This window comes from Bos grunniens, chromosome 19, assembly GCF_055505025.1.
Source record: "Bos grunniens cultivar Pamir isolate PY7600 chromosome 19, Bosgru_T2T1.0, whole genome shotgun sequence".
Taxonomy (NCBI): domain Eukaryota; kingdom Metazoa; phylum Chordata; class Mammalia; order Artiodactyla; family Bovidae; genus Bos; species Bos grunniens.
Genome location: NC_141183.1, coordinates 32,697,415 through 32,723,484, shown reverse-complemented (window position 1 = coordinate 32,723,484; position 26,070 = coordinate 32,697,415). Strand labels below are relative to the sequence as shown.

Below are 26,070 nucleotides of genomic sequence, written 5' to 3'. Positions count from 1 at the left end.
CAGTCTTCTCTATGGGAAACTCCTTCCATATAAATAAGGTGTTTGACCTGCCTTGTTTCTATCCTACTGCAGATAAAGGGGGAGGGTCTGTTTATTTCTGTTGATTGGTTAGGAATTTATTATTTGGTGACAGTCTTACCAAAGGGAGGATTATAATCACAAATTTGTAGTCTTTCTTGATAGTGACTTTAAATTACTTGTAAAGCTATTTTAATCCCTGTTAGCTTCTAAAAATCTCCACTAGCCATCTATAGTATCCTTATACTCTTTTCTGCCTGTTGCAGGCAATAGAAAAAAAAAATCCATATTGATCCAATATCCTGTTTGTTTGTAGTTTTGTCAAAATATCTGAATACATGGTGACAGGTTGCCTTTAGGGTTTAGTTTTTTGGGGCCCTTGAGAAAGAGAGGTAAAGACAAAAAAGATCAGAACTAAGAAAGGTTCTTACTTAGAGAATGAATATAGAGGAAGAGATGCTTAAACAAGCAAACAAAAAGGCTCATGCCTACATTCAGAAATAGCCCTTAAAGTATTATAGAAGCTGCCTCTTTCTACCTTACCGTCCACCTCACCTTTGATGGCCTTTCTGGGGTGTTCATTGTCCTCTTAAATGTGGGGTGCACTGCTGAGAATGGGTCATGTAACTCAATCTCAGACTCTGAGTCATTGCTGGTTATAGATACTTTGAACTTTTATAGAACTCTTTAGTGTATTTTGTTGGTGAAAGATCAAAATATATACTTGGACTGTTTTTAAGGTAGCTGCAGATGTTTCTGAAGTCGAGTGTGTTTAAATCTCATTTATGTAAGTTAAGTCACATTCTGTTCCTTGTGTGCATGTTCATTTATATAGTAAATGTCCTTTAAGGACCCTAATTTATTTTTGTTTAATGTGAATGCAGTGTGAAAAGGAATCTGTGTGTGTGTATGGTTGTGTGTGTATTATATAAAAATATTTATTTTCAAAAGAGCAGTTTGAGTAAGTTTTAATTATAGTCACATGTTTTATTTGCCTACAAAGGTTAGCTACTGTCCTGTCAAGTTGGGCTTTTGCAGAGAGGGCCAGTTTGAGTGTCTGTCTTTGGACAGTTTTCACAGTGATTCTGTGTTCTGTTATTGTCCTTAGCATTTAATCTTTTATCACTTTTTCACCCTGCAGAGAATATGGGTGATGTACCAGTCAGTTTCAAACACACACACGACAGGTGGTGTTCAGCCTTTGATTTGGGGAGCTTGTAAGCATTGAGCTAATTCAAATTTATGATCACACAGGTTCTTAATTTGCCATATAAGGTGTCATTCATAGATGCCAGTATTTTGGGGGCCACCTTTTCTGCCCACTACCATCTGCCTCTGGTCCCTATGTAATTACATCTGTCCCACATGCAAAATACATTCGGCCTCCTCAACAGTTCCCAGAAGTCTTGGCTCATTACCAAATCAGCTCAAGTCCAGACCTTGTTTAGACATCAGCTAAATCAGCTCACCAGTCCCAAATCTCGTCATTGGAAGCATCTCAGTCAGGTATGGGTGAGGCTCTGGAGTATGATCCATCATGACACCAGCTTCTTCTCCATCTGTGAACCTGGTAACTAGACGATGAATTATCTGCTTCCAAAAAATGTACAGTGGTAGGTTAGGCAGTGGATAACCATTAGGGAGATTTTCATTCAAAAAGGGAGAAAACTGAAGGCAGAAAGGAGTGAACAGGCAGTCACAAATAATTTCAGAATCTAGCAGGGCCTGCGAATGGTCCTCCACCTTTAAACCTTCCTTAAAGACAGTTTGCAGGACATGAAAGAACTTACTCATTTAAAGCTGCTGCTTGTTTGCTGCTGAACCTCTTCCCAAAGGTTTTTCTTCTACCAGTACTATATTTTGCTAGTGATTCTTTTACCTAGTCATCTGATCACCATATTATCATTAAAAGGATAAATATATGTGTACAAAAATAAAACCTCTAAACTTTTCAGTTTCACGTGAACAAAAGTTTTAACTGTTTTTGGTGTCACTAAGTACCTTTCATAATTTTTTCTCAGTTTTGTGTAACTTTTCATACCCTTGCCATTTTTTGTATTTTTTCTTGATTTGTGGGATGTTATATGTAGTTATATATAGATAGTTTTTGATTTTATATGGCAAGAATTTTCCAAGTCTTTATTTAACTTTTTAAAGTTTTGTTTTTGCATATTTAATACCTTTTGCATGTATAGTTTGAATATCCCTTCTCTACTTGCGATCAAATTAAAAATTATTATTACCTTTTTTTAAAAAGGCACCCAATAGGACAACTTCTGTGGAAAATTCACATTGTACTCTGCTTATTTCTGACAGTGGGCTCCTTAGGAATCACTGTTATCCTGTATCAAGGCATGTCCCTGGGAGCCGCTCCTGGAGCCCCATAGGAGCCCCGTGCTCCTGCCCTGTGGTCCTGTCCTGCCAGCGTGGTGCTCTCAGCCTTCCAGTCTCCTCAAAGCCCTGGGCCGAGTGGGTTGAGCCCTCTGACCCCTCTTCTGAATCCACTGAGGCAGGAAGGGGTTTGGATGGGAGAGATGTTGTTGGAATAGGTAGATCTGTGTATGATACATTGTGAAAAATGAATGTTGTAAAATGTATCCTTAATGTGTACATGCAACCAAGATGTACTAAAAATGAGGAAAAACCCAACTCTGTTACAAAATTTCCATATAGTAAACCCCTACACTAATGATTTTGTAAGATTTATTGACATAGGAAGAAAATGCATCTGTGACTAAAGCATGTTGCAAATCAGTACTGTGGCCTGACTTTGATTGTAGAGGGAAAAAGATATCTGTGTAGAAAATAGTCTGCAATAGACAACGGTTATTTTGGGATAATTGGACTTTTAAGTGTATATACAAGTTTTTAAAACCCTATATACTTATAGGTGTATATATAATATTACATATTTTTGTTTATCTTTTCTGAATTTTCTGGCTTTTCTGTAAAGGACTTTTTAAAAAGAAATATAACATAAAACATTGATAATTTCTCTCTTCCCAAGCCAAATAAATTGCCCCAGAGAAATGATGGTTTGGCTTGCCCGTGTTATTAGCTTGAAATTGACTGTTCCATGATGTTTTTAGCATCATGGTTGTGAAATGCTTTATATTCTTCACTCAGTTGTTCATATTGCATTTGAGGGGAAATGATTTTTATTAAACTAAAGAATTAAACCATAACACTGGAAAGGTACTGATGTTTTAGTATTTTTCAATATATCTGCCGAGGAGAATGATTTTTATAGTGGTATTTTTACATGCAAAAGCCTTAGCACCTCTGAACAATATAAACTGAAAGCACTGAGTGCTGTTTTCTGTTCTTTTGGAGACAGTGAGTGATTTGTGGTTAGTAACAACGTTGGATCATTTTTATTTACTTTTTCTTAATTCTGAGAAATTCTTGGCCACCTCTCAAAATATTACATTAACTATATGTTAAAGCAGAATTTCCTTCGTCTTGGTGTGAATTTCTTATGCCCTCAGAATCCTACCTGTTTTATAGTACTTGAAACTTTTACTTTTTATTTGTTATTTCTTAGGTAAACGCAAAGCACTGAAGTTGAATTTTGCAAATCCACCTTTCAAATCTACAGCAAGGTTTACTCTGAATCCCAATCCTGCAGGAGTTCAAAACCCACACATGTGAGTATTCCTGGTAATCAAATAAAAGGCTCAACTCAAGCAAAGGTTTTAAAGTTATTGTTATTTTATCAATTTTTGCAAGTCAAGGGGTTGTTGTTTCTCCTATTTTATGGGCCATTTGAAATATTGCTATTTGGACTTAGAAAAGCTGTTGATCCTATAGTCTGAAGTAGGCAAACACAATTTTCCTTTCTAAAGTTTTACTTGAAGAAAAGAGCTGAAGATTCAGATACTTTTATACTGTTTTAATTTCTCTCACTGAACACTGAGAGTATTGTTAATACCCCTCCTTCTGGATTTCCAGTTGAGTTGTGAGTAGTATTCAGAAGGGTGGAGACGTGCACAAATCACCCCCACTCACAGGTGACAAAGCTGACTCCCATTCTGAACATACCTAGTGCCCGTCGGATTTCCGTGTCATAGTAAGTGGAAAGAGTATGTGCATGTCAATGTGCAGGTGTTAGTGATTCTTTAAAAACTGAAAAATAGAAATGACATTATCTTAATAGCACTTCACTGAAAAGTATTAAAAATATATTGGTTAATGTAAAACATTCTTATTACAATAATATTTTACAGAAACCTTTGAATCGAAGTGAAGTGATGTGTTAAATAATAGTGGCTTCTCCTCAAACCTGGCAGGAACATGAAGGGTCAGAGCCAGCAGATTTACATTTCTACTCATGTCCAGAAAGAAAAAAATTTCACCTATTTCTAGTATTGAGAACTATAAAGCAAGTGGTGGAGGACACAGTTAAAAAAGCTGTCAGATCCATTAGTTTATAGCTTTGTAATAATTCCTCAACACTTTGCATTCAGACTTTATTAGACTACAGATAACGTTTATTCTTTCCAAAGAGGCGCGTTTATTGCTGTTTTCTTTTGAAATTGGGCATGCACAGTCACATTGGTAGAAGAGTGTCTTGCAGTAGGGATGCTGAAATATTTTTAAAGCATCAGTGTCTAGAAGGAAGGAATATATGTATGTGTATGCTCTTAGGCTTACACCTGTTACCTTAAGGGAAATGAAAGGTATTTTAAATGAAAACTGAGTAGCAGTTTATTTGGCTGGGCGTGGTGTCTGTCAGCTTTATTAGACTACTTCATTAGACTGCTGTTCCCAATGAGGTTTCTTGTCAGAGCTCAACCTTTTTACCTTCTCCGAAACATATTGAGGAAGGAAATTCTTAGTATTGCCTAATTAGTCCAAGCTCCAGCAGCAAGGAAACACTCAAAAGAACCTCCTTCCTCTTTTCCTAGAATTTCTAGTGAAAGCTAGTACAAAGCTAATTCCTGAACAAAGTCCATTTCTGTTACCTTGGTTGCTAATTGAACCTCATGTTTGACATCTGAGAAAGAAAAGATATGTAGTAATCGCCGAACTTGACAAATCTTTCTTTCATTTTTTTTTTTTTTAAAGCCCCCTTGGACAAAGAGAAAGACAACCTGATTTGCATTTAGAACTTAGAAAAACATTCCCATATCTGTACTCTCTTCTCTCACGACTTCTTCATGTCTAGGGGAATTCATGGACAATTTTTTTTTTTAAACAGTAAACAGTATGAAAGTAAACGTTCTTCCAAAATTTAAGTCAATCAGGTCCCTCCTTCCCCTCGGCCCTTTCTCTTTTTTAAACCTACTACTTCATAGTAGTCCTGTAACCAGCTAGGTTTCTTTCTTGTCTCTTCTCAGCAGGTGTTAAAAGTTAGAGAGGACACAGTAATAGACATTTTTACTTTGTGGTAGACTCTTTGGAACTTGATTCTGGTATGTACACGATTTAGACCCTGCCGTTGAGTTTTGTTATTGGCACTGGTCTGTACCTGGATTGGGAATAGGCAACTACCAAAATTGATACTCGTCAAAGACAGTTCTTCGCTGCTTAGTGGACTGGCATATCTCCTACCTCCCACCCACCTCCATGGGGCTCCTTCTGTGTCATCTCAGGGCTCATCACTGTTCAGGATAAGTTTGCAATTAGAAAATACAACTTGCAGTATGTAGGGGCTTTGAAAAAGATGTTTAGCTGCTCAGTCGTGTGTGACTCTTGGTGAGTCCATGGACGGTGGCCCACCAGGCTCCTCTGTTCCTGGGGTTTTCCAGGCAAGAATACTGGAGTAGGTTGCCATTTCCTCCTCCAGGGGATCTTCCCCACCTAGGGAAGATAGCACCTCTGTGCCAAAATGTTTCCTTCTCCTAAAATATCCTTGCATTCAGTGTTGTTTGTTTTTAACTTTAGTTGTAGATATAAATATAAACTTTAAAAATGAGCTTAGAGCACGATTAGATGAAACGTGAGCAGCTAATGAAGTTAAGCTTCATCCCAGGCACGAGTTTCAGGCCCTTTTTGGCGTTGTGTGGGTGCAGGATTCTGTGGAAGATTGAAAAAAACAAGACAGTGGCCTTACTTTCTGAGAAATAGCGATTTAAATAAAATTTCAAGAAGACAGCGATTCGAGAAGTAAGGCATGGGGTAGTACAGATCAAGTGTCAAATGAGTGGTGCAGGAGGGGCAAGAGCACTTCCAGATAAACAACCTGGAGAATGTCACGGAGGACCAAGGTTTGAACTGGGTTTTGAAAGCCCCGTGGAGGAGCTCAGGTGGAGAAAAGGGGGAGAAGGGCATTCTGGTGAGTGTCGGTGCACGATCCATTTGAGGGAGCCATGCTAGGTCCGTTTCACTGTAGCGGAGGTGCTACTTGCAGATGACATATTCCTCTCTCGCTTTGTGCACTATGTCCTTATTGTTGGTGTTCTACAGTTATATCAGAGTATGCTTAGGTTTGGGTCACCTTCTGTGTACTGGATGAATGGTTTTAGTCTGAAGATTCTTGTTCTCTGTTTCCGAGTTCCTGCTGCTTTTCTTTTGAAGATTCTTTCATGTTTCTCCTGTTCTCTCCTCCTGAAATGTGTGTTATTTCGTTTCTCTAAATTTGTATTCTGAATTCATATCCCTGAATTCCCCGCGTGTTTGACTTTTCTATTTTTTAATCTTTGTTTTCTTGCTTTATATCCCAGGAGATTTAAAAATTTTTCTGGCCCTTCTATAGAATGTTCTGTTTTGGCAATTGACTTTTATGTCTAAGAGTTGATTCTGGCTTTTTTCTTGGTATTTTATTCTTAATTTATGGATGTAAAATCTGAAATTTAAAAATTCTCTTCGGTTCTCTAGGTAATCTGTTTCCTCAAGGGACACTGTTTCTTTTGTCTTTCTCTTTCATGTTAGCTTTTTTCCACATGTCTAGTAATTCTTGCTTGTCCATTGATAGTTAAGGATGAGGAACTTAGAAAGCTTATTGGAGGCTCTGATCATAGACGGTCAGCTGGTGGGCTTGCCTTGACTTTTCTGTGAGTGGTTTGAGTACTGGTTGTTAGGCCAGGAATATTCTAGATGCCATACTGAAGAGGCCAACATTTGCCCTCTTAGGCTTTGTTTTTTTCCAGATAGTATTTTTATTTTCCTTAGAGACATGTTCTCTTTTCATTTGGGGTTGAATGTGGGGGGACAGGAGATGCTGGGTAAACCTTTCTTTTAGAAAGAGTTTTAATCAGCTCTTGAGTTTCTGGGCCTTCTTCCTGCCCAGCTGTGGTTCCTTTCTAAGGTCATGTTGGAAGCACTACCTGCCTCTTGTCTTTGCTCTGTGCTCCTCTCTTACCATGTGTTGTGGCTGGCGATTTTCTATATTTCATTTTTTTTAAAAAACTCTTATTATGGAAAGCTGTAAATATATCCAAAACTGGAATATGGTAGATGAATCTTTATGTATTTATCAATCAGCTTTAGCAGTTAATATGGCCACTATTATTCCTTTGCCCTCCCTAGTTTTAACCAAACCTCAGACATGTTATTCCATCTACAAATATTTTAGGATGTGTTTCTAAGAGATAAGGACTGCTTTTAAAAAACACAATTATAATATTATCATTTTAATATCAAATAAGTGATTACTTCATCACTTTTTTTTTCCCAGGAGTTTGAAGCAGGAGCTTAACAAGGTTTTGTACTGCTCTTGGCTGGTACGTTTTTGAAACTGTAGAGTCCCTTCTCTTGGAATTCGCTAGTTTTGCTTTGTCTACATATTTCGGTGTGCTTCAAGGTATTCAGAAATTTGCCTAAATCTCTGTTTCTTTATTTCCTTTTGTTTTTTTAAGTCATTCTTTTCTTGTGTGTCCTTAAAGAATAAGACCACCTGAACAAGAAACCTTGGCTTTTATTTATCATTGGTTAAAATTATAGTATTTCCGACATACACACACAAAAAATGAGTGGTATAGTAGAGATTCTTGTACCTACAGCCTAGATATAACACATCTTTAACATTTTGCCCTTTGGCTCTTTAAATGAAAGATTAAGCTGTAAAATTACAGAGTACATAGGAAAATGAAAGGAAAAAATGTGTATCTGTCTTCCTTTACATTTCTATCAGGATTGGATCATACTCAGCACCGTACATGTTTCTGATACCCCAAGGGTGGTTTTACGAATGTGGCAGATGTATGCTGAAGTCATATTCTATATATAAAATTTGACAGGAACAGAAGTAGGTGCTCCACTGCCGTGGCCTGTGCTTTCATTGCGTCACATCTGAGTGACGTGTGAGTGCTCTCAGTGCTCCACTGCTGTGGCCTGTGCTTTCATTGCGTCACATCTGAGTGACGTGTGAGTGCTCTCAGCGTGCTGAATCATTTGGAGTGCACCACATACCATTGTGATTCTAAAAAAACAGCCCTTTTATCTTCACAGCATAGCAGGATTGTAAAGAAGAAACACTAACGGAAAAGCTAATGTTGGAAATAAATAATGATGAGTAAAGATACATTTGGGGGTTTAAGCTAAACATTTTGAAACCATATGTTGTAAATTTAGGGGGCTCTTTTTCTGTTGAGACCAAGAAGATCTCTAGGATCTGATTTATCTTTGTTACATTGGAACAGAAAAAGGCTCACTTGTGCCCTGGAACATCTAGGAAGTAATTTTAAAAGAAGTTTTGAAGTCACCAGTTAATCACTAGTGTTAATTCCATGCTGTGCCTACTTAATAGAGCTGCATCTTAGAATGTAATTATAAATGACGTAGGCTCTTATTCCTGGTTAAATTGTGGGAGCTTTATCTTCTCAACTTATTCTTTATGTTCTCAACTTACTATCTTGGGTCAACCTTTTCATTAATGTGGGAGTCCTGGTTTCTGCCTCAGCATCGTCGTGGTCTCTGTGACCGTGTGTCACTCAACTCTGATCTCAGTTCAGGCACTGAATTAGGGTAATGACTTACATTATTTTATATGGTGAATGGCAGGGAACAGGGGAGAGAAAATGAATAGGAATCAAGCCAGTTTCGTGCTCTTTTCTTGAAGTAAAAATCTCCTGCACGAGCCTGACAGGCTGTTTGTGGAGGTGGGAGAGACGTCTGTGGCGGTGTCCACCTTTGTTCCCCAGCGTAGTCCCAGGACATCAGCGTGAGCATAGAAGCGCTTTTCTCCATTTGAAGTGTTTAGTCACACTCATTTGGAATCACAGTCATTTGGAATCTCTACGTTTCTGTGGTGGGGCTCTTTTACATGATGGCAGAAATATTTATAGGTACAAATCAGTGCATGTTCAGTCGCTAAGTTGTGTCTGACTCTTTGTGACCCCATGGACTGTAGCCCACCAGGCTCCTCCTCTGTCCATGGGATTTCCCAGGCTGGAATACCAGAGTAAGTTGCCATTTCCTTCCAGGGGATCTTCCCAACCTAGGGATCGAACCTGCATCTCCTGCCTTGCAGGTGGATTCTTTTTTTTTTTTTTAATGTATTTATTTATTTTAGTTGGAGGCTAATTACAATATGTGGTGGTTTTTGCCATACATTGACATGAATCAGCCATGGGTGTACATGTGTCCCCTCTGTCCCAAACCTCCCGCCCCATCCCATCCCTCTAGGTTGTCCCAGTGCACCTTGGGCTTTGAGTGCCCTGCTTCATGCATTGAACTTGGACTGGCAATCTGTTTCACATATGGTAATATACATGTTTCAATGCTATTCTCTCAAATCATCTCCCCCTCGCCTTCTGCCACAGAGTCCAAAAGTCTGTTCTTTACATCTGTGTCTCTTTTGCTGTCTTGCATGTAGGGTCGCCATTACCATCTTTCTAGATTCCATATATATGTGTTAATATACTGTATTGGTGTTTTTCTTTCTGACTTAATCCACTCTGTATAATAGACTCCAGTTTCATCCACCTCACTAGAACTGATTCAAATGCGTGTTTTTAAATAGCTGAGTAATATTCCATTGCTGTGATGTGCCACAACTTTTTTATCCGCTCGTCTGCTAAGGGTCGTCTAGGTTGCTTCTGTGTCCTAGCTATCGTAAACAGTGTGCAGGTGGGGTCTTCACCACTGGTGCCCCCTGGGAAGCCCATGCCCCTCGGTGCTTCATCGTGTCCAGTGCTCCATACCTCTACGGACTGTAGCCCGCCAGGCTCCTCTGTCTGTGGAATTTTCCAGGCAAGAATACTCCCAGTTAAAAAATGCTAAATGTGTCAAAATCTGTGGGGTAATTACTTATTTTTGGCTGGCTTAGATTTACTGCAGCAAACTTCATTTTTCTTACTGTAGCAAAATATGGGTCACATAAAATTGAGCATCCTAACCATTTCTTAGTGTACAGTTTAGTAGCATTAAGTGCACTCGTGTTGTTGTGTATCCGTCACCACCATTCATCTCCAGAGCTCTTTTATTTTCTCAGACTGTAACGCTGTGTCCATTGAACACTGACGCCCCATTCCTCTTTCTTCTGCTCTCTGATAGTTACCATTTTAATTTTATTCTCTGTTTCTTTGAATCTGATCACTGTAGATACCTCATATGAGTGGAATTATACAATACTTGTTCTTTTCTGTCTGGCTTATTTCACTTGACATAATGTCATTATACTCCATCTGTGTTGATACGTGTCAGAATTTTCCTCTGAGGGCTGAATGATATTTATTATATGTATATATAACATTTTGTTTTCCATTATCCATCGATGGCATTTTGGTGTTGCTGACTTTGTGGTGAGCAGTGCTACCGTGTGAGGTAATCTTTCACAGCGTTTGTTGTGGTACATCTCACAGTTCAGAGGGGTCTGATCTCGTCCTCCGTCCCCCACTCCACCTCAGCCGCGGTTCCCCTGGCGGTTGTGGTGCCTGGAGGGTCGTGCTGCCAGGCGTGACTGAGCTGGTCCTCTGTTCCTCTCCACCCTAGAGAGTCACTCGTGTAATCTTAAGCCGGAGGTTTATAGCTGAGGCATTGGATGTTAATTCTGGAATATTTTTTTAAAGAAACAAATATGATAAATGCTGTTGATTTGCCTGTCTCCTGAAAATGAATTTCATTTTGGTGTTTAGTTTGGTGTTCCCACTAACTAAACTAAATCCCTGGTGGTTCATATGGTAAAGAATCTGCCTGCAATGCAAGAGACCTGAGTTTGATCCCTGGGAGAACGAAATGGCAATCCACTCCAGTATTCTTACCTGGGAAGTCCTATGGACAAGAGGAGCTTGGCGGGCTTCAGTCCAAGGGGTCACAAAGGGTTGAACACAACTGAGTGACTAACACTTTCTTGGTGCTCCCACAGCATGGGAGGCTGTGGCAGGTTAGAAGCAGGTGAATGACAGAATCTGACTTATGTTCTGCGGTGATGATTCTGGCTGCTGTGTGGAGTGTGTTGGAGAGAGGCTAGAACAGACTTAGAGAGACCCAGTAAGACTGCACTGGTGTAGCGGAGATGTAATGGGTGGTCATGATGTTAGGTGGATGGCAGGGGAGGTACAGGAAAATGGACAGATTCTAGAGATTGGGGGAGGTAGCATTCATTAATGAAATTGGTAATAATTCGAACGTGGGTTGTGAAGAGGGGAAGGCTTTCATGGTGACTTCCAGAATTCTGGCTTGAATGACAGGTTCAGTGGCTGTTCCTGGGATGAGGACCATTGGGTCTGGAGCTTTAGGGATGAGGGAGCACAGACAAGCAGGAGTTCAGCTTGAGGTATGTTAAGTGTGAGCTGCCTGAGAAAGCTCCCAGTGGAGATCCCAAGGAGGTAAACATGGCACACACTCTGGTGTTGAGACTGAAAGTGTGGTACTGAGAGGGAAGGGTGCAGGTCGGGGGTGGAAAGCGGGGAGCTGCCGCCAGTGGATGAGACCGTCGGTCCAGGGCTGGACCCTGAAGAAACGTGGCGTTCAGAGGTTGGACAGGAGGAGCAACAGGCTGAGATCGGAAAGACCCTTGAGAGGCAGGAATTACATCTGTAAAGTGTGATGTTCTCGGAACGGAGCATCGTTTCTGGGGGTGGGGGTGGGAGTGGGGGTGGGGGATCTGCCGAGCCTAGTGTTCTGAGGGTACTGGGAGCGCTGTTTCTACTGGTGAAGACTCCTGAGGTGCACTTTTAACTTATCCTGCTTGGGGGGATGGGGTATTAGCTGCCAGTGGAGATTGGAGCCCAAATGGGGAAAGGATCTTATGAAAATTTGTAACCTGCTGGTTTAGGGCAGCCTTCCTACCCTTTCCTGTAAAGAGCAGAGCCCAGAAAAGCCATTCCAGTAATAAGCCTTAAGTACAGCCGACAGTGATCAGCTCTTAGGGTATGTGCAGCAAGATGTAAATGTGAACGTCTGTTGCATTCTATTACTCTCTTCCTTTGTGACTAAAAACAAAGTACTTCTACTTCATAAATCACTACTTCAAAATGCTGCAGACTTGTACAGTCAGTACTTTCTGTTCACTGAATATGAATATCAGAATTTGAATGTTTATCTTTGGATTGTTTGAGCGATTCTTCTAGAAATCTTTCCTTTTTCAGCTTTTCCTTTTGCCTCATCTTGGATCTTAGCAAAGATACTCATTTTGTTAGTAGTGCCAGGAAGCAGGCAGTTTCCATGGCAACCGACAGATTGCGTTTACTGTGGAAATTTCCTGAATTAACAGAGCTGCATTGCAGAAGGATGCATAAAGCAGTGTTCATCTAGAGATCCTAAGAACATGGACACAGAAGAACAGTTGCAGTGCGGTGCAGGGTATGTGTTCCGTTTGTTTTCCTGTCTGAGGACGCTTACGCATTCTATCTATTTATATGCTGAGGAGAGAGTGAAACAGCTTGAGGCATTTTAGTGTGTGCTTGCTAAAATCAAGGAAGCTCTGGGAAGGAGGTGGAAGGGATAATTTGGGAAGAAAGAAATGTTTGACAGCATCCGGAGGAAGTCAGGGTAACAGTAAATGAAGTAGAAGAACATGATAATGAAATAAGAGGAGAAAACACATTTCCAGCTGATTAGATAATAAAGGGGTCTTATGAGAGGTAGCTGTGGACACAAGAAGATACTTATTTATCAGGGGAAAACGAGCAGGCCTTGGCAGGCTCGGGGAGTCACACTTTCCCATGCAAGCAGGAGGCCGCTGCTGAGGTAACGACTGCCGCTGGAGACCCTGCCACTGTGAGGGCACCCGAGCCGGGTGGCATGTGCGGCCTCGTGCCCTCACCACCCTGCACAGGGAGAAAGGGGGGAGCCACAGAGGGGTCTCTCCCAGGGCATCTGGGCAGGCTTTTCCAGAAAAAGCAGGAAGTGTATCTCAAGATTAATTCCTGGAAATAAAACTATAGGATCTGGGTAGATAATTGAAATTTCTTCTCCTCCAGAGCATAATTGTAAATTTGAAAGAGAAGCGATGTGAGAAATGAATGGATAGGACTCAGATCATTTCAATGATGAGTGATACTTAGCCGACTGGATGTCATTTAGATTACGCAGTCAGCAGACTGCAGCCCGTGGGCCAGGTGTGGCCTGCTGCTGTGTTTTTGAAAATCAAGTTTAATTGGGATGTAGCCATACCCATGTAGTCATATGTTTGCCGCAGACACTTGTGTAGATGGCAAAGCATGACGTATTTATTGTCTGTCCCTTGACAGAAGAAGTTTGGCGGCTTGTGATTCAGACAGCATGTGGGATTCCTAGGGCTGCCGGAACAAATTACCACAGACTTGGTGGCTTCAAGCAACAGGAAGGTGTCCTCTCAGGTTCGGGAGGCCAAAATCTGAAGTCTTGGTGCTGGTGGGGCTGTGCCTCATCCAAAGGCTCCAGAGCCCGCCACCCTCCCCCCCCCACTCCCAGTCCTGTTTCCAGCTCTGGGAGCTCCTGGCATTCCTCGGGTTTTGGTTGCACAATTCCAGTTGCCGCCTTCCAGACCTCCCTGTGCCTCTCTGTGTGTCTCTGTTTTCTCCTTTTCCGTCTCTTATAAGGACACTCATCCTTACATTTAGAGTCCTCCCTACTCCAGGACAGTCTTCTCTTGAGACCATTTTCCTACTTACACGTGTAAAGATACAGTCATCTTCTGAGGTTGCAGGGGGGACATGTCTTCTCTTGGAGCCGTGATTGAGCCCACTGCACGTGGTGTTGCAGAGCTGAGCTTTGGCTTCTTGGACCACGTGCTGCGTTACGAAAAGCCAGTTCCTGGCAAGTTTCCTTGGGAAACCTATGAGGCAGATACTCTGAAGTAGACTTGTTGACCTGCTGGAGAGGACATTAAACTAACTTTTCAAGGACAGGACACACAGGCGCAGTTGCAGTCACAGCACACGGCCTCTGTGATGCAGACAGAAGCAGCTGGGTGGAGGTGGTCCTGGAATATTCACAGGAGAAGTGCTAAAACATTCCTGGGAAACCACGAGCATCATCTGCTGTTAAACATCACCATCCGTCTCTCCTCAACTGCCACCCCCTAGGAAACAGCAGAGTGAATCTGGAAATGTATTGAGAGGTGGTTGGAACCAAAATAAGAACCAGCGTTTTGAGAGATTAGACTAGATTGTGACAATGGGAAGTGTGTACATGATTTAAAATAAGTAAATTTCATACACGAGCAAGTGAACAGAACCATTAGTTGGAGGCTTGACTCTGGTTGGAGAGCCTCTGTGTTGTCAAGAGAGCATATAGACTGTTGGCCTGGGCAGGTGAGGCCAGTGATGTCTCCTTTACCTTCTGAACGCATTTATGAGCCGTGGTCGTGATGGTGGATTTCTGTCCCTTGGAAGCCTCAGTCAGCGTGTTTGGGTCTATTTGGAAATGTTTCAGCCGTGACACCTGCCTGTAGTGAAGAATCAAATGTAGACAGGGGATTCTAGTGAGAGTGGTGGAGCTGCAGAGAAAACTCCCTTTGCTCTGTGATCTCAGGGACCCCCGCCTAGTGCCTGCATCCTCACCTGTGTACCTGAAAATGAGCCCCTGGTATAGACTTGATGGACATAATCACAGAATTAAGCAGAACTAAGCAACGATGGTTAGAAGTGGATCCAAATTAGGGTTCACCAAGAATAAGCAATACAAGCCAGCCTACTATGTGGGTGTGTCTTGGTCTCACCATATGTGGGCACAGAGGAGGAGCACTCAGCCCGTTCCAGGGCTCTCAGGCACAGTTTCCTGAAGGACGAGACTAGATGAAGCTCGTATTTTCTTTCTAATGGGATTCTGTTAGTGTGTGACTCTGGATCTTGAGTACCAAACTGAGAAGTTAGGAAGCAGTAGGAATGGGAGTTCTCTTTTCTTCTTCCTTTCACGAGATATTTTATGTGTTAAGTGCCAACCATGGTGAATTGTATGCTTTAGAGAAGAATTCAAACCCACTACAATGACTTTAACTTTTAATGTTTCTATTGGCACCTAGAGTATACATAAGGAAATAGAATGAGATAAGGTTTAAAGCGCATAAGTTGTGATTAAGCTGGTTGATCATAGTTTACACAAGCTAACAATTTAACACTCCAAGGTTCAAAAATATACTAGGTTTCAGTAGATATATAAAATACATGCTAAATGTGTCTGCTAATAAAATTTATTTCTATAAAATCTTTTTTCTCACTGGCTTATTTGGATAAACGCTCCCCCCAAATATTAAAAGCTTGAGAATATAGTTTCATAGTTATGTGTTTAAAAGACAGTTCACACAGTAGTAGTGTCAAACATTAGCTATAGGTTAGGAATGAAAGTGGTTCAGACTCTTGGTTCATATTTGTTTGAGGAACTAAAATTCTGATTTTGTAAAAGTAATTTCATATTTGTAGTACAAAATGATATGTGAGTAGCAGCCACCTGCTAAAACATTTAAAAAAAAAGGTGAAAATATGAAACATAGAAAATTAGGACAACTTAATGCTAAATGCTATGTCTGATCACGAATAACAGTAACAGGGTAAAGAAAAAAGGTACCCAGGGTTTCTCTTCCAACATTGCTGCAGAGACTGCCTGTGGTAGGGGACCCCCCCTGAGCCTCTGGTCTCAAATGCAGAGAGCATCTTCAGTCCCTTTTCTGTCCCGCCCCCTCTTGGTAACCACAGAAAGTAACTGGGGAGGGGTGGGAGGAGGAGGAGACATGGATGCTGACCTGTTCTGCTAGGTAGTGTGTCATTCTGAGATGTGTTGCAGGTGGATGCAGGGAAGGGTTGGAGCAGCAGATGGACTGGGAGATGTAGTTTGTTCGTGCTGCTGTCAGTCGAGAGCACAGTGCTGGAGAACAAGGAGACTGGGGGTGGTCCATTTGCCTTGGGAGCAGCCAGTGTTCTGATTGGTGATGCGCTGAGCCCTGGATGCCTCAGCTGTGTGCTTTCAACTATAGACATGTGACAGGCACACCCCTTTCACACAGAGTGGGGTCCAGGGAAGCCAGTCTGTCTGTCTCCCTCTCAACAGTTTTATCAAGGGGTAATGGACACAGAATAATCTGCATGTATGTCAAGTGTACGTTTGCTAAGTTTTGCTGTGTGCACCCATGAAGGCATCACCACAAGCAAGAAGGCAGACATGTTCATCATCCCCAAAGTTTCCTCCTGCCCCCTTATGGTTTTTACATCTAGACATTTGATTTGGTTCTTCTCTCCATTCTTTAGTTTCTTGAACACATGGAATGCAGTCATAAGCACTGTTTCATTGTGCTTATCTGCTCATTCTTGCCTCTCTGTCATCTCTGGGTCACTTTGAGTTGATTGCTTTTTCTCCTTGAGATGGTTCCTAGTATCTTGCTTCTTTGCATCCTTGATTTTATATTGCGTGGCAGATATGGAGTGCTGGCTATTTTTATATCTTACGTATTTTTGAGCTTTCTTCTTTGGTTAAGTTACTCAGAAATACTTGGATCCTTTTGGGTCTCCCTCTTTAGCTTTGGTAGGCGAGACCGGATCCTTCCGTGTGCTTTCTTGAATTCCCCATGAATATGGAGTTTTCTACTTTGCAGGCGGGGATTGTTGTATTAGCTTGGGTATCCTTCCCTGTAATGCTTTTGGGTAGCTCTTTCCTCAGGCTTATGTAGGTTCCTCATAAGCTTGTGCTGATCAAGGGACCCCTCCTGCGTGTCTCTGGGGTTCTTCTGTGCAGCTCTCTTATCCAGCACTCTGCCTTGAGAACCCAGTCTCCCCAGGTGCCCAGACCCAACACCTTCACGTGAGGGTCTGCCTGCATCTGCCCTCCCTGTGTTGCAGTCTGTGCAGCCTTCTCTAGGCAGTAAGTTGGGGTGCTGTAGGGCTCACCTCGTGTATTTCCTGCTTCTCAGTGCTCACTGCCCTTTGCTGCCTGCTGTCCAGGGTTTTCAAGACATTTCCATATATTGTCTGATTTTTTAGTTGTCAGTCTGTCTCCTGACGCTCCATAGTACCCTGAACACAAGTTTCATAAGACACTCTTTGTGAGATGGGAGGAGAGGTATGGAATTAGGGAATCATATATTCAATGCTTTGAGAAAGAGCATCTCTGAATATGATATTGCACAGCATTCAAAATCACTTCCCACATGGATGATTAGCATTTGTAATTAAGTAGAAGAAATCATGGCACTTCTTAAAAAGGATTGGAAAGTATTGAGGAGAGAACAAATTTGGATAAATAGGCAACTGAATTACTGAAAAGGGTGATAGATGAGAAAAAAAAAGACAGTGCTAGGAAACTGAAAATGCAGTGGTGGAGTGAAATCCATATGCATGTGGAAGTGAACTTAGATGGTACTGCAGGATGCAAAAGGATGTGGTGGGAATGATTAATTCTAAAATGCCCCAGTTACTGCATTTTTTGCATGTATAATTTCTTAAATGTAGTAGGAAGGTAAACAGCACCCTGGAGAAATATGTGTAGTACAGAACAAAGAGTTGATAAGGATGTTAACAGAAAAGGAAGTTTTTAGCAGAAGCAGTGGACTTCCCAGGTGGTACTTGTGGTAAAGAACCTACCTGCCGGTGCAGGAGATGTAAGAGACGAGGGTTTGATCGTGGGTCAGGAAAATCCCCTGGAGGAGGGCATGGCAGTCCACTCCAGTATTCTTGCCTGCAGAATCCCATGGACAGAGGACCCTGGAGGGCTACAGCCCATGGGGTTGCAAAGAGCTGGACACTGTCGAAGTGACTTAGTACAGCATAGCAGAAGCAGCAACAACAAAACAAACACTGGTGTGGGAGAGCTCTGCTTAAGGGGATGTTATCTCAGGTGGTTAACCAAAGAAGAAGCAATTGTTTACCGAATAGCTGAGAACATCCGACTCTAAGAGTAATAGATCAAAATGCCTCTTACGAGTGATCTAGTCACTGTTCAGGTTGGCCTGAAAAGGTGCGTGGGCCTGGCCCAGGGGGCTCCTGCCCCTGGTCCTGCGTGGTCAGTGCAGACAGACTCCTAGGCAGTGAGATGCAGCCACGTGGCTCTTGTAGTTGCACTCATGTCAGCAGTGCGTTCAGTGACATCTGTAAAGCAGGAAGTGTGACAGGTCACTGTGTAATAGTATAGGAAAATGCGAAAGGTGTACACTGAATTGTTCATAGTGCTTTTCTCCCCTTATGATCGATTTCCTTTCTTAAATTTCTCTTCTGCCTGTGTAGCTGCAGGAGAGATTCAGATTGGGTAATCCGGTTGGAAGAAGGGATTCAGGTGCTTGTCCTGCTGCTGAATTTGCACAGCAAAGCCCTGTATGTAATAGACGTGGCGGTGGTGGGGGGTGGGGCTAGAGCCATCCGAGGTCACTTTGGCTGTGCCGTTCTGTGTCTTTAAAAAACAAGCCCACCCTCCTGTGTACAAAGCCGCAGGCAGCTTTATTAGACACATTAGATAGAAATAAAACTTTTCTCTGTGCCCAGTCTGATTATGTTCTGGAACATCATGTCACAGTTGTTTGACTTTTTAGGTATCAGTAGGATTTCAGAAACTCATAGATTAGTCTGGGTCAAAGAAGGGACAGAAATTAAAATACACTAGTGATGATTCAGTATTAATGGACAAGTTGCTCATTTCTGTCCCAAAGAACAATTATCAGAGAAAGTACTCAGCCATTCAGATGGCTGACAGGCACTTGAAAAGATGCTCAGTATCACTAATTACAGGAGAAACACAAACCCAAACTATAATGATGTATCACCAACCTGTCAGAATGGCCATCATCAAAAAGTGTACAAGTAGTAAATGCTGGAGAGGGTGTGGAGAAAAGGGAATTCTCGTACAATGTTGGTGGGAATGTAAATCGGTGTCGCCACCGTGGAAAACAGTATGGTGATTCCTTAAAAAACTAAAAAAGCTACCATATGATCTATCAGTCCCACTCCTGGGTATATATCTGGAGGAAAAGACCCTCTCTTTTGAGAAGATATGTGCACCCTAGGGTTCATAGCAGCACTATTTACAATAACCAAGACATGGAACCAACCCAGGTGCCCATTAACAGGTTGGCTTACTCAGCCATGACAGAGAATAAACAACTGTGATTTGCGGAGCCATGAATGAACATAGAGAATATTATACTTAGTAAAGTAAGTCAGACAGAGAAGGGTAAATATACACATGTGTGGAATCTAAAGACATAATACGGATGAATCTATTTACAAAACAGAAACAGAGTCACGTAGAAAACAGATGTATGGTGCTGACTCCTCCCGCCTTGGGGATGGCATCACGTAGCATGTGTCCCTGTGATTTTCACAGCTCTTTTCCTGTCTAACCGAGGAAGTGGATCTCTGGGTAAAAATCACGTTCTCCTGTTCATCTTTTTCTTTCAGCAGCTTTATTGAGGAGGTATCACCCATACACCATACAACTCCCCCATTTAAGCTGTATGATTCTATCGCTTTGAGTATATTCAGAGTTGTACATCTATCACCTTACTCAAAATTTGTGAATGTTTTCATTAGCCCGAGAAGATAACCCACATCCCTTATCTGTCAGTCTGTTCACTTTCAAAAAGAAAAAAAGGAGCTTATCCAGAAGCCATACAACAGGTCTACAGTAAGCTGAACTGTTTGCAGAGATACTTATAATTCTAAAATTTGATCTTTGTGGCAGTGTTATAACTGTTGTTTTTGTGTGACTTTATGTAGCAATGAAATATTCATTTCATTTCTCAAGAATGCTAATGGTAAATGTTATGTGATACAGTGTAATCATGAGTGATAGCCTTTGCTGTATTCTGTTGGCTGGAAACAAGCCACGGGTCCCCTCTGTGTTCAAAGAGAGGTGCTTACATAGAGATGTGGATACTAGGAAAGTGGAGGTCACAGGCACCACTTTAGAGCCTGTCTGCCATGACCCTCAGCAGTAGGCCAGTGCTGACTATTTCACCAGTGATTAAACTGAGCCATAGAGATTTTCTTGTCAGTGGTCATAGAACAGTAGTCATTATATATGAAACTTCTTTATGTTAGAATATTTCCTGGCTTAATCTCTCTACCTACTTCAATGGAAAAGTAGGTAGAGACCCACTTGCTTAGATCTGATTCCATCTTAGGCAGTTCAAGCTTCACACCTGAATGGTCACTTATGCCACTGGTTTCTGGGCTTCCTGTGACTCAGGATGCTAGGTATACATAGTACTGATGAAAGTGTTTTGTAAACTGAAAAGAACTTGTATGGATGAAAGCTGGTACTGTGACTTATTAAAGTTATGGTTTGAGAATCTGACATTTGGAATGTTGGTTTACTAAGTTTTTATTTAGACAAAGTGTATTAACTTTTTAACTATAACCTTGACTCAGATGTTACTGATACTGGTATAAATGATTATTCTCGGAGAGTGATTTTAAAATTCTAAGTACATGAGAAGCTTAAAAGTAACTATAAAAAACAGTCGTGCTAATCTGAGAAAACTTCCTAAATTTTGGAAGAAGAAATAGGTAACTGATCATGTTCTTGCTTGTATCACGAGATCAAGTTTTAAAAGTTTCTGATCATTTAATATGAAATGGAAAAACTGTAGATAATAGTCAGTGGAGTCTTTTTCTTTATGTCTGCTGCACTCTTTGATACAGTTCATTCCTACACATGGGTGTGTATGCAAGAGAGAAACCGAAAAACACGATTGATGTAACATTTTTCATTGGATTTGGTGTTTTACGAAGTATGGTTAGAAGTTAATATTTGATCTCTGGCTCACATTTTGGAGGTGCTTTTTTTATTTAATGAAAATCTGTAACAAGTGAGTTCTTCTGTCCATGAAGCTTTTTTTCCCCATCCATTGCTCTATCTGCTCATCAAGGACTGAGAGGCTCATGTGTCAGTGTTCCTCTTGGAGCCAGCTGGCTAGCTGTTTAACTGTTCTCCCTCCACAGCATGGCGTTAACAGGAGCAGGGCAGTACCCTGAGGTGCTAGCTCCCAAACTTTGCTGGCATCACCTGGGTATCTTAAAATACCCTGTTTTCTGACCTCTGTGCCCACATATTCTGATTTGATAGCCATATGATGATGCCTGGGCATTGGGAGTGAATACATATCCCCAGGTGCTTCTGATGGATGGCAGAGTTTGTGAACATCTAGCTGTACTAAGGACCGAGGACCTGGAATAATCCATGTTGGGTCAAGCAGCATAAGAGATTTTTGAAAATGAGGTTCGTAGCACCTGGGATTCTGCATTTGATAATGCAGTTTTCAAAGTCTGGAAAAGACCTTGTATTTGGAAATGAAACTGTGTGCAGTAGGAGTTTCTCCCACAGATGGAAGTCTGGCTTATGAGTCCCATTAAAGCTGTTGGTCAGCTCCCTGAGTTTAGGCCTGTCTTAACTCAGTGTGTGAGAAACCAAAATGGCACTAGCAGATGAACAAAGAAATCCCAGAAACTCAGACTGTTTTATAGTAACTAATGACGAAAGAAATTTTCCCATGCATTAATCAGTGCTAGCTAAAAAAGAAAAAATAAAGTCAAAACCTATTTAAAATGTGGAAAAATTGCTTCCTAATATCTTAACAGAGAGAGACTGAGAACACACAGCATTGAGTCGTCAGGAAAACTGAAGATCTCCCCTGAGCAGCACTGGGATTTCACTGCAGAGGATTTGAAAGACCTTGGAGAGATTGGACGAGGAGCTTACGGTTCTGTCAACAAAATGGTCCACAAACCCAGTGGGCAAATAATGGCAGTTAAAGTAGGTGATGCCCGCGATTATTCTGGGTACTCTAATCCGTGAGGCGTGGTGTCTGGGCGTGGCAGTGCCACTGTTCTGTCCCTGCTGTCCTGGTTACACGTGGGGCTCACACAACTCTTCCTCCCAGTTCTTCTGCGCGCGGTGTTCTTAACTGCTAGCATGTTTTCTCTCCTCTGGAAACATGAATTGTGACCTGTGCATGTTCCTTGCACCCCTGGCATGATGCATTAACGTGTTTTGAACTCCAGGCCCTTCCGCTGCCAAGGTGAGTTCCGGTCGGGCGGCCACACCCCGGGGACCTGGGCGGTGCTGCGGGGCGCCAGGCGGGAGCCGGACGAGGAGGCTGCGCTCTGGGTTGGGCGGGGTGCGGGGCTAGGGCTAACAGCAGGCTCACTGACGGTTTCCCGGAAACCACGCACATGCTGTTGCCACTAACCTCAACCTTACTCGGTCCTGACCGGCTCGGCTGCTCTGTGTGTATGTCGTCTCCACTCCGTAGGCCCCGCGCCCAGGGCGTGCTGACACGCGTCCTCTGTGATGGTGCTGTTGCGTCTGTCAGTACTGTGACTGTCTTGAGTGGCCACACGTGCAGATCGGCCCGCACACCGTACCTGGCAGGCTGACGTTGGCACCTGGGAGGAGCCAATAGTTTCCACCTGACTCCCCATGTCCGTGTAGTTTGTTCATCTGTTCATTCAGATGTTTAACTGAATGTTCCCTCTCTGTAAGATATTTCAGGAAAATTGATGATGGCTGGGGGCAATTTAAAATGAAAAAGGGAAACATGAGATAAGGCCACACTCTCATCGGACTTAAAATTCTTATGGGAACAAATACTTTCCCAGTCTGTAAGAACTGAGAATGGATTTGCAGACAGACTAAGCGAATCATCTTCCTGTTAGCCCCCTGATTTGAGAGGTTATCAAAATGACTTGATGAGAGGAGTTGCCTGTTTCCTGCTTGACTTTTGGGAGTGGATTTGTGTCACATTAACCTAAAAACGCTTCCTGTATTGAAGTTTATTGTGAGTGAGGTGTTTCTCTTTTAGCCTCCATCACTGTTGAGCAGTTTTCTTTGCTGGTTTTGTAAAACTAATGAAAAATTGATGGTGGGATGAAATTGTAGGATTCTCCCTATGGAGCCTAACCTGTTTTTGGCCGTATTTCTTTTACAATGTGGTGAGAACTATAGACTTTTTCTTGGGAAGATGCTTACATATAAACATTTTGCATGTAACCACAGACCTGTCAACATGCACAGTCTGGAACCTCTGCTTTGGATTATCTGTTGAATTAAATGTTGTTTTCCTTGGAATGTAAAATAACTTCTCTTTATGCTGTGCACTGTAGTGTGAGTGGAAAGAAAGTCATTTTATTTAGATTGCTCTGCACAAGCATTGCATTGTTCTTATGTACTGTCCGTGCATGACACTCACTTTTACATGGCAGAGGTTGAAGGAAAAACTGTCCTGTAAACTGAAGTTCTAGACTTTTCTCCCAGATGCCAGGGAAGGTACTTTTAATAATTATGTCCTGCTTTTTTCAGTCTGTGCTTCACTCTGTTGATCAGCAGCATGATCTGTTTTGGTAATATGGATAGACGGTAGCCATGGTTAATGCGTTTTAAAGGTGCACAAAGAAGTTCCTTCATTTTGATGTTGAAGATTTTCATTTTAATTTGCTGACATTTGCAACTGTATAATGCTTACTCACGTCTTGGAAGAATTTAAGAGTGAAAATTGGAAACTGTCTGCCGTCTGTCATCTGACTGAGAAACGCTTCTCAGGCGGTCTCGGGACCTGCAGATGGACGCCTGTCACATCTGCACTCACCAGCTGACACTGTCTCTCTATCACCTTGAATTCTCGAGCAAGCATGATAATTTAGCATGGGGGCTGCTGGGAGGACAACTTAAAAAGAAGGAAAAAGTGAGACGTGGCCACACTCTCGTTGAACTGGATAATGTGCCATTCCAGTCAGGGTATTGATCGAGTATAACGATTGGAATCTGTGAATTCGAATAATGATGGCAGAGTAAGTGTTCGTGCATTCATGTAGTTAAAAAGTGACACCCGTTTGATGACTGATACATGGCCATACCTGCACATTTTAAATGTGTTGTTGTTGGTCTCTTTGAAAATACTTAGCTTTTCCTCACACCTGAGAGAGTCTATGCGCTCTTCATTTCGGCTCACAGACCAGATCGACAGTACAGATACACAGAGGCATTGTGTGATTAAGGATTTAGGTGTGACTGTTCACATGGACAGCTCTATTCCTGATCAAGCGCTGGGTTTAGCTCTGAGATATGGAGATTTAAAGGAACTGTGAGACAGCGGTTCACACTAGGGAAATGAGATGGCCACTTGAAGTAACTCCACACTGTCATCTGACGCACTTTGGGAATGTATTGCCACAGGGTCTTTTAGAGGTCAGGAAGGACGTCCTCTGACACTGGCCCTTTGGGCTTGGATCGGCATCCTCTGCAATAACATTTCATGCCCCAATGTATGGTGGAATAACCACTGGACGAACACATGAGACACGCAGTCACCATCCTCTGGGAGGGAAGTAGGTGTGTGCTTAGCTCTCTGGCAGGGCTGATTGTCCGGGGAAGGAGCCCAGGGTTCAGACCAAACAATTGAGGAAGCAGTCAGGGTTAGAGAAATTCAGATCTGGGAGAAACCCCTAGCGGAGTTAGTCCCAGATGATCAGAATCTGATCCAGGCAAATCCAGGGACACTGGAGGGAAGAATCAAGAAGAGCTGTCTGTGGCTGGAGTAAGGATGGACGACTAACTAGGATTGCCACCCAATGGCCGGAGGAGCGACCTCATGCAGGCCTGGACCACTGCTGCCCTGTTGGTAGGTCCAGATTGACTTCTTGAAGGAGCTTGCCCGGTTCTTGTTTGTAGGGAGAGTAGGAAAGAATGAAAATGGAAGGGAGGGGGAATAAAAGAGAGTGAAGATGGAAGGCAGTGGGGTTAACAGGGGCGTCAGGTTCTCATCTCAATGGAGAATGGACCTGATCTGACCGTTGGGTGGGGTAGGGAGGTGTAAGGATTGTCATTGTTAAGATGAGCTTTGAGTCTTCTAATTGAGAAGTTATCTGGGTTGATCAGGAAAACAGACCGGCTCTTTGAAATTTGCTGCATAGGCCACACCAAGTTAGTGATGTGACCGTACATACATTGAAGGGTTTCAGGTGTTTTCCATTTCTTGGTTATCTGCCTGACTTGTTCCTTCTACCCTCAGTGTTTTTCTCTACTCTTCCAACTTTCCTGTTGCATTGGTTTAATTGTTCCTGATCCTGAGCTGGTAACCTGATCTTGATTCCTGCATTCTTGCCTCTCCTTGGTATTTAGATCTTGACGCCAGTGTCCCTGACCTAGAATTGAGACCTAGGTTAACCCGATGGCTGCTGGGAAGGGCCAGAGCCTCCACGTGCGGTGTCAGCACCCACAGCCCTGCCCTCCCTGGCCCACGTGATCTCCTCACTTGCAGGCCTCCTGTGTGGACAGGGCTGCTGTGGGAGGAGGTGGGGGTCTGCAGAGCAGGGCTGAGTTTCATTTCCCTGCCACTGCGGGTAGTTTTGTTGATTCTCAAAGGCCCACAGTGCTAGTATTTGATTATCCAGATCACCTGTGGGATGCAGAAGCCATGGCTATCTTTTTTTGAATTGAGACTGAATTCCAGTGTCTTAAGGTCTCATATGGCTAGATCAGGGGGCTTATTAGGAAGACCAAATGGATAGCCCCATATGATTTCATGTTGCTAATGTTGCTTGAGTGTTGTGAGTGAAACATGTCGTGGAGCACTTCCGGGGAGGGTGGATCCCAAGGAAGTGGCAGGGCTGTGCCCCCCGCCCCCCAGTCCCTGGTGCTGTGGTGCTAGAACTCCTCGTGTGCATGGTTTCTTTTGTTGTTGCTCCCAGTGTTTTGCTGACTGTGGGTTCTTTCTGTTGACACAATTGTATGTAAACCCCAGCAAATACAGTAGACCACATTAGTGCT

The 26,070-nt window shown here is 42.5% G+C and overlaps 1 protein-coding gene across 11 annotated transcripts in view; it reads left to right on the top strand.

Moving 5' to 3' along the window:
- Positions 1-26,070, top strand: part of MAP2K4 (mitogen-activated protein kinase kinase 4) — a 78,195-nt gene that overhangs the window by 26,251 nt on the left and 25,874 nt on the right. For 6 of the 11 annotated variants that reach the window (XM_086358821.1, XM_086358820.1, XM_086358823.1 and 3 more), the window contains 2 exons: positions 3,563-3,665; positions 21,885-22,059. In XM_086358821.1, coding sequence (XP_086214947.1) covers positions 3,563-3,665; positions 21,885-22,059 — 278 coding nt within the window. The remainder of the gene's footprint in view (positions 1-3,562; positions 3,666-21,884; positions 22,060-26,070) is intronic. The other 5 variants (XM_086358826.1, XM_086358824.1, XM_086358825.1 and 2 more) reach the window with 2 other exon arrangements.